The sequence below is a fragment of the Eucyclogobius newberryi genome, unplaced genomic scaffold, assembly GCF_026437365.1.
Source record: "Eucyclogobius newberryi isolate DKJ021-1_F unplaced genomic scaffold, fEucNew1.0.hap1 SCAF_3, whole genome shotgun sequence".
Classification (NCBI taxonomy): Eukaryota; Metazoa; Chordata; class Actinopteri; order Gobiiformes; family Gobiidae; genus Eucyclogobius; species Eucyclogobius newberryi.
Window position 1 is genome coordinate 16,822,857 of NW_027315945.1, and position 11,756 is coordinate 16,834,612.

General features: G+C 39.5%; 1 protein-coding gene across 1 annotated transcript in view; it reads right to left on the reverse strand.

Moving 5' to 3' along the window:
- Window positions 1-198: 198 nt before the first annotated feature.
- Window positions 199-11,756, reverse strand: part of nod1 (nucleotide-binding oligomerization domain containing 1) — an 11,780-nt gene continuing 222 nt past the window's right edge. The window contains exons 2-11 of the mRNA XM_072460847.1: window positions 10,876-11,050; window positions 8,793-10,605; window positions 8,636-8,719; window positions 8,468-8,551; window positions 6,820-6,903; window positions 6,282-6,365; window positions 5,468-5,551; window positions 5,321-5,404; window positions 2,017-2,100; window positions 199-1,744 (exon numbers count right to left, since the gene is read on the reverse strand). Coding sequence (XP_072316948.1) covers window positions 1,672-1,744; window positions 2,017-2,100; window positions 5,321-5,404; window positions 5,468-5,551; window positions 6,282-6,365; window positions 6,820-6,903; window positions 8,468-8,551; window positions 8,636-8,719; window positions 8,793-10,605; window positions 10,876-11,050 — 2,649 coding nt within the window. The 3' untranslated portion in view covers window positions 199-1,671. The remainder of the gene's footprint in view (window positions 1,745-2,016; window positions 2,101-5,320; window positions 5,405-5,467; window positions 5,552-6,281; window positions 6,366-6,819; window positions 6,904-8,467; window positions 8,552-8,635; window positions 8,720-8,792; window positions 10,606-10,875; window positions 11,051-11,756) is intronic.

Sequence of the window (11,756 nt, forward strand, 5' to 3'; positions counted from 1 at the left end):
CGTGTTTGTGTCTAAAGATCAGATCTAAAATAAATAACATTTACACATAACAAGAAGTTTTTGTTCCCAGTGTTGCTTAAGAGTGTAAAGTTTAAGTCTAAGTGGGCTTTTCTTCTACCATTGGATTTAGTATGACCTTTAAATTATACTACTGTAACAATTTATTAAGATAAAAGGTCTGGCCTATGCTGAGGAGGCCATTCTATTTTTTGCCTTACCACAGGAAAGTCTCAAACAAATGGCAAAAATAACCTTACATTTTGATGGCAATCTACTACTGTTACCATGACTACTTGAGAGTGAAACTGAGAACCAAGTCAGGAATAAAAGACTAAGACGAAAAATGAAAGTGCTTCTTCAGAAATCAGTTTTTAAATTAAAAGGTGGAAAACCTCAAAACAGTTTGACAAACGTTCACAAGGGGATTCCAAAGTTCTTCCCACATCTAGAAGATGACACAAGCGTGTTGTTGGAATCCGCCCATTCTGACACAACTCTGTGGAGCTACTACCAACTTCCCATTTAACAGAGCTGCAAATAAGGTTACCGGAAGTACTGCATGGTTCAGCTATTATTAAAACAAATATCCCAGCCTTGACTCAGAATGGAACAGACTAAATAAATCAGACGAAAAGACTTTGATCTTATACTAACTATATACACTTTTTGTCCCAAAACATGGCCCAAAAACAGTCTTTTTGAGTAATTATAAAATACATAAAATGAAATCTCTTTTTGGAGGGAAAAAAGGTAACCCAGAAAAGAACACATGGTCTCAAATACACTAATAAATAGAAACAATTAACTTTCAGTAGCAAAATACATGATAAATGAACATCACAGCGGTGTTGGATTTAGGTCAGATTGGGCTCTAGTCAATTAAAAACGTACTTGTTAAAAATGTGTTCCCTTTACTTTTTGACAATACTTTTTGAGAAATGTAAAATGCACATTTTCTTGGTCAAAAGGTACATTTCTCTCCCTGTATTTAAAATCATAACACAAACATAACACACATGTGTAACAAAGTTTACCCTTGCAGTGAGAATTAAAAAAGCTATTTCTAATTTGACTGAAAGGAAAGCACACATTTTTGATACGACACCAAGAATAACAGAATAAATAAGTCATTATTTACCTTCAGCTTATTGTTGTCAGGGCTGTACCTTGTTCATTGGCTGATTACTGGAAGAAAAATATTGAATATTGCAACGTTGTTTTGGAGGAATGTAAATTTAGAATATAATGAAAATGATTGAACAGAAATGTAAATTGTAATCTCACTATTATTATATTTCTGCCCTTTTAATGTCATGGTCCGTTCACGTTTTGTATAATAGTTAAACCTCAACTACGACTATGTTTTCACGATATTCATTTTTCTCTATATCGTCCACAACTAATTCACATATGCTGAACTTTGGACGGTTGAAGGAAGTCGAAGAGAACCCACAGTGACACAAAAACGACAAACCACTCAGCAACAGTCACATTTGATATAAAACAAAAAAACAACCTTGATTACAGAGGAAGTGAATAATGTTCAGTCTGGGGCACCACTTCCTCATATTTTCTTTTAAAACACGTCCTTAAACTGACGGTAGTCTGCCAGGCGAAGTGTGCAGTTCCCACTTGGTTTCGTACACTCATGATCAGCAGGACAACTCCCACTCAGTGAAAACGCAGTCTCTTCTCCTTCGCAAACTGTTCCTCTTCTGCGGGACTCACTAGATTTCCCTTCACACTGTCACCACACACACAAAAAAACAAGTATGACATTATTTACAAAGCTCTGAGGGTTTCCCCCTTCAAAACAACCGTATAACAGACATTGGAGTCAGAATAATACTATATAATACATACACTGCAATCAGGTTCTAAACTAATTGATATAACTAAATGCATACACAACAAGAAATCAGTCAAGTTTCTTTAAATTGGTTAATAAAAGGTAGTTTTGTAATACACAAGTTAATGCCTGTTACTACTAAGATTATACTATTTGATCATTCTCACCATATTTCTTTGAGGTGTTTATTTTCAGGAAGCGCTTCTGCCATTTTTCGGATTCCTTTTACAGTGAACTTGTTGTTGATTAACCTGAAGGCAAAGAAGACAGTTACTAACCATGCACCATTCTTCTACAATGTAAAGCTTCATGAGAACATTACAATAACACTCCTGTTTTAACTTACAACCGTGACACATGTTCACACACAAAAAAAGTGAAAATCTTACTGTAAATATTTGATAAACTGTATTACAAACAAGATTAAACCAGGACTTAAACATGGGTGAATTAGGTTCAGGTTCAGGTAACTTAATTTATACCCATTTATACATCCAGTATTTTCTGCACTATAAGGCGCACTTAAAAGCCTTTAATTTTCTCCAATAAATGATAGTGCGCCTTATAATCTAGTGCGCCTTATATATGTATTACTGTATTTTCCAGATTATAAACGCCATGGTGCGATTTATACTCCGGAGTGACTTTAATGTGATATATTTCGTTATTTTCACATGACATCCGCAGGAGGGCGCTCTAGGCTCTAAGCGACGCAGAAGAAGAACCGGCATTTCCTCTACCTCTGCAGAGTTGTTTAGAAGTGACACCGAGGTTGTGATTAATTGTGCAGAATAACACGCAGCAGCGGCTGGTCCATTAAGGGCCCCTGTCAATCTGCCAACTACGTCCATTTTTTGTGTGTCTAAAAACAATATAATTTATTCAGAAATATCTTATATTCTTATTAGTGTAAATGTGTAAAATAATAATATATATCCATATATCTATATCTATAAATAAATGTTTGTGCGCCGTATGGTCTGCTGCCTGGCGCAGCCTGCGTCACTTTTCTACGTAGCCGTGGGGCGGTTTGTAACGCGCCCCAGAGCCCCATAGAAAAGCAATGGGGATTTTTTAGGATTTTTTATCAAGTCACACTCAAAAGTGACTACGTCACTATGGTTTTCTCCATAGGAAAATAGCGACTATGGGGCGCTCCAATATTATAATAGATCCCTGCAGCGCCCTTTTGAACGTAGTATTTACGCCATGGAGCTACGCTTTTTACGCTAGAGACAGAGGCACGTGCGCGCGCCTACGCGGAAATGCCACACACGCCGTGTTTTCTGTGTTTACGTCTTTAAACTGCATCTACAGACGTCTGTGACAAAAGGTACGTCCAAACGACTCAGAATGAGCTGCTCAACTGTTTGCTGGCTTTATTCGTGTTGAAGTGAAAGCTGCTGATTTCATATCAATCCGAGACGAGACATGTGATCTGTCAAACTCCATGCTCCGTTACCATGACAACAAACACACTAAAGAGGAGTGTTTTTTTTAGTTTATTACTTGCATAAGGCTAACGCTAAGCATTAAGTATCGCTATTGATAAAAATATTTGTTATTAGAAAGCCCATGAAAGAAAGCCATAAATGAAAACTTTCCATACAGCAATAATGTCTATGATGATTAAATATGCAAATGTAAATGTGACACATGTAGTTCAGGGTAACTAATGCCACTTAGAAGCTGTTTTATGAAACACCAACAAATGTTTGTGTTTTTATTTCCTCTTAATGTAGTAATGTCTACTCTGTACTATAGTGACAGTATCACTGAGATTTTTGATTTGCTCTTTTCATTTTATAAAGTGTAAAATGTATTTTATCACAAATGGAATCTGCCTCTAAGTCATTGTATTATCATTAACAAAAGTGGAAATAAAGTGTGTTTACTTAATTAATTCAGTTGTAAATGTGGATTCAAAATATGTATCCAAACAGTCAATGTTACTGTATGGATACATACATGTTAAAAATTTCAATTTTGGACAATCAAAAAAAAAAAAAAAACACTGTCATGTCAAATAGCCCCCCCCCCTATAATTTGCACCACCAGCCGCCACTGGTAACACGTGCAGTAATGTATGTATGTATAATGTACAAGTCAAAACTACTCAAAACAACGTTGAGGCTGCGTTCACAGTTTCACAAACACTGCATCAAAATTAGGACTAAACCGAGGCTAATCCTGGAACTAAACCTGGACTGGAGCAGGACTAAACCAGGACTAGAACAGGCCCAAAACAAAGTCTTCAACAAGGACGATGTATGAGGTATGAACGCAGCTTTCTCTTCAGGGCACGACTAAACTGAACTCGGTCGATGCATGTGCTTTTGCCGTGCGGTGCCTATTGTCTGCGGTTGAAAGCATATTCTTTATGCTATAGTTATCTGAATAACTGTCTGGTATGTTAACGTAACATATTAACACTTACCACAGTTCATTGTTACGTTAGCTTACGTTCACCTAATCACCATGTTCTTTATTCTTTTATTATTTGATGTTCTTGATCTTGGATTATATCAAATAAATGTACCCCAAAAATGCAGTTTATACTCCAGTACAATTTATATATTTAAGTTTTTCTTCTCTATTATGCATTTTTTGGCCTGTGCAATTTATACTCCGAAGTGATATACAATCTGGAAAGTACAATAATTCTGGTTGTGCTTACTGACCTCGAAGCGATTTTGTGTGGTACACTTATAGTCCGGTGCGCCTTGTATATGTCAAATTATCGAAAATAGACCATTCATTGACAGTGCGCCTTATAATCCAGTGCGCGCTATAGTGTGGAACATACGGTAAGTAGAAATGGTTTGCAGTTGGATTGGATTTGGCTTCCATACACCACACACACACACACACACACACACACATAGTGAAATAAAAACAAACATAAGATCATAGATTAAAAAAAGGGAAAGTACCCCAGTGCTGTTCAAAAAGAAAGATCTTGTATAAAACAATACAAAGATCCACAATTAAACATTTACAGTCAGCATGAAAAGGGTCACACAAATGAACAATTAAGTGAATTAAGTTACAGCTTATTTAGCAAACAAACAGCTGCTGGGATGAAGCTCTTTTTTGAAGAGCTTTGTTATTTAATTTATTAAATTAATTTAATTGAATGTATTATTTTTATTTTGTAACACACAATGAATTATTGTTATTCTTCATGCTTGTACCTACTGAGTGTTTAAAAGTGCTTTAAATCTGTGAATATCTGAACACTCTTTTAAGCCGTTCCATAATCTAAGTCTACATACCGTATAAATAATCTAAAACATCTTGTTCTTATTTGAGGTGTTTTTAAAATGCATGTCTTTGTTGTCATGGCACAAACTCCTGTGAGCTTGTAGTTTTGTCAGTGCCACACCCCATTTTACTCAATAAATAATGTCTTCAGTACTAAAAATCTCTGTTCAAAGGCGGACCATAGACATGGATTTCACATGTATTTACCACAGGTGGCTCAGTCCAGTGTTGGCCCGGACCAGCTCGGCCATGTGTCGGGCAGATTCATCCGATAAATCATTCTGCACCAGCCTGTGACGGCAAATAACAAGTTCAACTGGCTTTTCTTGTGTGTTTTGGATCAAAGTGTCATACCAGAAGATCCTGAGGCTGCTGTTGTCTTTCAGGGCTGACGCAAGACTCTTCCCTCCCTCTGAAGTGATGCCATTGGCAGACAGACTAGAACAGAGGGAAACTAATTCAACTGACAGTAAACATATTAGTCACAGCGTCAGTTGCACCGACAGCAGCAGTAGTAGCATTATGAGTAGTAGTAGTAGAATTAGTTGCTGTTGTAGTTTTAGTAATAGTAGTGGTGGTCAGAGATGTTCAGTAACAAAGGGAATTGATTTAAGTACAGTTTTTGAGGATCTGAGTGCTTACATTGACTCCACTACATTTGAAAGACAAATATGATACTTGAGTCTCTGAGTCACTACATTTCAGAAAAAGTCAAAAGTAGAGGTTGTGGGTGCAAAGTCACAGTTTTAGGGATTGTCTGCAATTCTAACAAACTACGTATGATTTGGCTTATTCTTGCTTTTGTTTTGGAAATTGTAAAAAAAAAAAAAAAATGAAATATAGGTTGATTTAATGTTTCCAATGTACCCAATATAACCAAATGTGTGTAATATTTGACAAAACTGACATTACTTTACAAACTGAACAGGAAAACGCCAAAATACTTTGGCGCTTATCTTGGCTTAGCAAATAACCTACTGTATTTCATTATTTTTGAAGCCATATTATTCACAAACTTTTTAAAATGATTTGTAGTTTCAACAGCAAACACTAAGTAATAATTTGACTTCACTTGTATTGAAGTAGCGGTAATATTTGACCAGTTGTGTCTGTGCTTTGACTCAAACACACAGTTGCTGCAGAGAAGAGAAAAGAGGAAGTCCCTGACCTGAGATTGGTTAAACGTGGATGGTGTCTCAAAGCTTCAGCAAACGCAAAGGCTCCTTCATCACCGAGAGCGTTTCCCCACATCCTGAAATAGACACATGATACACCCATAGTTTACGTGCCTTGTTTAAAACTTCTTGCGTAATTAGAACTTTATTTGGTGTGAAAAAATCTCTTCAAAGTCTCCACAAAAAATCATGTGCCTTTTAATAACTAGGGCAGTGCAATTAAATATGTTGGAATAGTAACGCACTAATCATGATTGCTACAAAGTAAATATATCACAATAAAAACAGTGTTGAAAAAGGCTAAATGAGTCAAATGAGCTAGGATTTATTACTTAGGATTTTTAGTCTTGGTTTTGTCTCTGTTTAGTTTTTATTCGAACAGTTTGACTAAAACATTTTGACTATGAAATGAGTGTGTCAAAAAGTGTATTCAAATTTTAAAAAAGAGGGATTTTACAGAGATATCATAGCATACATACCGGTATACTGTATATAAACCACAAAAGAGAGTAAAGTAGTAGTTCAAATTACCCCACGTCAAAAATGGATGTGCTTTTCTGGATCGCGCTGGCCAAATATCTCCCTCCCGCAGCTGTGATCTTGTTTTTACCAAGTCTAAGACCAAAGCCAGAACAAGGTATTTTATCAACAATGTAAAACACAAAAGCTTTCCATGAAATGTCACTGTTAGGTTTGGGCACTTTTCCTCCCTATTGGTTATAATAATATTTGATCTGTTCAGTTTTGTCTAATGATCTGTTTAGTTTTTTTATTAGATTGGCTCCCAGCCGCGGGTGCGCGCCCTGGAGCCTTTAAATGGAGACCGGATGGGCTCATCTCTCTCTCAGCTCGGCTCCGCCCATCCCGCTACGGTCCCGCTTCGTTGACGCACTCGGCTCGCCTGCTCCCAGCTGGCTCTCAGTAGCAATAGCACTAGCCTGTTTTGTTTGGCCTGGTGGGACCGGTAGTCCCATTTTCGCTTTTGTTTGGGGCTAGATAGGGGGTTTGGTGTGTCTTATTTTTGTGCTTTAGGTAGAGGTGTCGGCACCGGCTTCGACGGCCCTATACGGGGCTGGCCCGGTGTCGCTCCTATTTTATTTCTGTTTGGCTGGCCCACCAGGTCCACCTTTCTTTTTATAACTTTGGGGTGATTTTTAGGGCACGGGGGTTCGGAATTTGGCATTTATTTTTGGTGAAAACCTAATAAACTTGTTTAAACTTGTCTTCGTCTCCGTGTCCGTTTAAATATGTTAAACCTCTCTTCGGGGTCATAACATATTTATGGGGGCTCGTCTAAAAAATTAAAAACCCTAGAAGGTAGTTTTTTTGGTGCCCGTAAATTGCCATTTGGTATTTTTGAAGGTAATTTTTTGGATTGTGTCATATTTTTGACATAATTGGGCATTTGTTTTGCGGTAGCTTGGCGGTGTTTAAGAGCGTCCTTAGTGATAGTTTTGAGTTGTGTGCAGGTTGAGAAGGTTTTCGACTGTAAGTTATTTGTGTGGTGGTTTTTGTTGTGCAGTTGCCTTCATCTTTGCGGTAGACTGTAAGATTCTGGGTCAAACATGGAGTTTGACCTGGATGAGTTTGTTAATGCACCCACTTTGGAAACTTTTTACAGTTGTACGAAACACCAATTACTCTTATTGGCTGAGCACTATAAAGTCCTTGTCACTAAGCAAGCTAAAAAGGCGGTGATAAAAGAGGAGTTATTATCCGCATTAGGTGAGCGGGGAGTGTTGCTTTCGGCAGGTGGGCCTAAAAGTCCACGTTTGTCCTCGCCTGGGGCGCCAGACGAGGCGGTTCGTTTGAAGGAGCTAGAACTCGAATTAGGACGGCTTTCTTTGAGAGAAAAGGAGGTGCAGTTGGAGCAGAGGAGATTGGAAACGCAAACGGAAATCAGACTTTGCGAGTTGGAGTTTGAGCATCGCTCTCGGGAACCCAGAGCAACCGAGTTTGATGTGAGTAAAAATATTCGTTTGGTTCCCAAATTTAATGAGAAGGATGTGGATAAATATTTCACAATTTTTGAAAGGGTGGCTGAAACTTTAAAATGGCCAAAAGAAATGTGGACATTATTGTTGCAGTGCACATTGAGTGGAAAGGCGCAAGAGGCCTATGCGGCGCTCTCCGTGGAAGATAGCTTAGATTTTAACGAAGTTAAATCTGCTATCCTTACTTCACAGTGTGCAGCTTGGGGCATTGCTCAATTATTTGTGCCACAAGCTTTGCTCCAGCATCTGTTATGCAATTGTTGTAAAGCCTGAAATGAGACAAAGAACATATAGATTAGAGTACAGACCAAGAGCTGCACTTCTGGAGATGCAAGTTTGACAAAAGCATTTACCCCAAGACTTCAACCACTTTGTACTTGCACAGCTCCTCTGCGAGAACCTCAATGCTGCTGTCGGATAGATTATTAACGCAAAATCTGACCAGAAAAACAACACATTGTTAGCCAAAAGCAACATTTGTACAGATAACAAAGACGTGTTATGTGTTACCGAACTATGGTCATCTTGGACAGCGATGGCCTGAGCTGCTTAATTCCATAGTCGCTAATGTTGTTATTGTCCATATCGAGGCCGAGCAGCTTGCGTCGATATTGCAACACAAAGTTCAAAGCGGTGCAGTCGCCTGAATAAACATTGCAGTATCCCAGCTTTATAAACCCCGCTGTGATCCCTTCGCCTGTCATTTTGGCAATTTCTCGACTCCCCGTCTCATATATGCACCTCAACATCCACAGAAAGTTGGGCAAAACATGGACAGACTTGCCTTCTGTGACCTCGTGAGCCGGTAACCCGTGGAGATGTGACTTCACGCTTGTTGAGAGGTAGGATTTGAGAAGTGCTTGCTTTTTCTTCAACATTTTTGGAGGTACAAGATGCCCCATGAGGCTAGCTTTTGGTTTCGACAGCAAACCGCACAGAAATAAGTTTGTGAATTGCAGATGGTTGTTTGTCTGGGACGCTCTGGTTCCTCTTGGCTTTGAGGAGAGGTTGTGAAAAAGGTCACAAGGGAGGCATGATGATTTTCTGTTTCTGCTACACTCTGCAAAAAACATTAATATATTGTTTGGGGGCGCTTCTTCATCCAAAACTAGCCCGAACGCAGCCAGGAAAGATTGTAACGTCAAGTGGAGGAACTCAAACGTAGCTGGATTTTCTACGGTCTCACATTCACTGACAGATCGAAGAAACCCCAACGACTCATCTTCCTCGGTTAACCCACAAACCCTCAACTCATCCTGACTGAAATAGAAACTGCCTTTCTCAAACCCTTGCAGAGCTAGTTTGGCGAATCCGGCGAGTGGTTTCAGCCTGGATTTGAACGTTTCAGATGCACAACGGACATTTTTCTTTTGAATGGTCGACGGAGGCGGGGCTGAGCGAGTCAGAAACATCTCGCACAGGAGCAGAAATATGTCCGTCAATGTTATGCAAGATTCTGGGAGCTCGAAGCTATCGTGCATGCTGTGCAGATGCGTGAAGCTTTTGAAGACGATCCAGCAGAACAGAGGCGTGGTGCAAAGTCCGCACAGGTGGGGGCTGGCTTCTAACTGGATTTCAACGTGCTCTTTTTGGTCTTGGTCCTTGAAATGTAATTGGATGTAGGTTTTGAGGTGCGATGGCGAGAATCCACGCAAAAAGACTTTCTTTTTGACTACCTTGTGTCGCATTTCGATACCTGTTCGCGCCGTAAGGACCTTTTGGGAGCCTTGAAGAAGCTTGCCGGAGAGTAAACTCACGAGAAGTTGGAATGGGTGGGCTCTCTCTTCTGGGGAGCACACATCAGGAACTTTAAACCGCTCGAGATCGTCTTGAATTTCATCGTATCCGTCAAAAGTGAAGAGGATTTTGTGGGGGAAACGGACGATATAGTCAAACACCTCATTGTCAGGGTCAAGATCTGGGTGGCAATTGTGCTTGAACAACAAATCTCTAAGGGAGATTTGTTCGCAGTCTTTAAAAGTGCTGAACATCCTACAACGGAACTTGAACAAGAAAATGGCGTCTGTAACCAGCTCCTTCTTCGACCACAGGTTTTGCAGCTTTTGGAGAAGAATGGATTTTCCCACACCAGCGTCACCGACGACATAGACAGTTTCTCCTAGTGGGTTGAACACAGCGTGGTCAGTGAGGAGATGGTCTAAGGTGTCTAAAAATCCAAGGCTCTCATTGGTGTCGTTAAATAGCTCCATCAGCGTGTCGGTGTACAGGTCCTCCAGGCGAGTTTCTTCCCGTTGGCCGTACGACATGATGAAGCTGGTGTCACGGCTAATCTCTCGCCTTTGCTTGTCACTGTATCTGCTGACTGGATAAGGACAAATATCAAGAAGAATTACAATATTGTAGATACTAAGGGTGTTTTCATAATGTTCTGCTTAGTCATACAGCAATGTGTTATCCAAACAAATAGGGATGAACAATTATGAGAAAATATAACATACGTGTAACCTTTCTATCAAGCATTGCAACTAGATTTGAGATTTAGGATGTTAATCGTAGGGTTCAGGTCAAAGTTTACATTTTAAACAAATCCAGGAGCATTTGACAAAAGACTGAAGCATAGAGATAAACTTACTGGGGTCTGTATTGTCCACTCTGAGGACAGACACGTCTTTACTGGGGACATAGTGGATCTCTTTGAGCCAGGGCTGCAGATCGATATAGGCATCTCCAACTGTATGAATGATGTAGATCAAGTAGTCACAGGCCGCCTCCCCTTTGCACTGCACCAGCTCCAGAAGTTTACGCACCTGCACAAGGAACAACATGAGGAGTATGTGACGTAGTAACACTCCACAGCTCATGTGCTAATGTACTGCAGAGAAAGAAGGAAATTATCCTTATTAGTGCATATAAGAGGTGAGGTAACCATGACAACCCCTTTAGATGAATATTATGTGCACTATAAGTGTGTTGTTCTGAGTGGGTAAATGAATATGAGTGCACAAGTAGAAACCATTGACTGTATGTTTAAGATAAATTCTAAAGTCTAAATTGCCTTCTTTTTTTTTCTTTTTTTTGCAGTTCTATATGAGACTTCTTTGGTGAAGGGTCCGTGACCTGCCGTCTCCATGGAGATGTTATTGTTTTGCCTGGGATGTTCCACAGTATGGTAATAAACGTATGAATCTCCATGAATACAAACAGGTGACACCATCAGACCAAGTTACAGGTCAGATCTGTGGAAAGGTGACACAGCTCAAGAATTCATGTTTTTTCAAGGTAGTATTTCAACAACCAAAATGCCAGTAACTGAGATGCAAGTTAAAGCAACAGACCAACTATAGAGCAATGGATCCACCCACCACCAGACGTTACATAGTTACATACTTAAGAAGTAATTAAAAGTAAAAGCAGAGGGAACGGGACCATTGAGAACAGATGAAAAACCTGTTTTGGTTTCTACCAGCGCACCCATATGGAATTATGCACTCACATGCCCTGGTCCTGTCACTT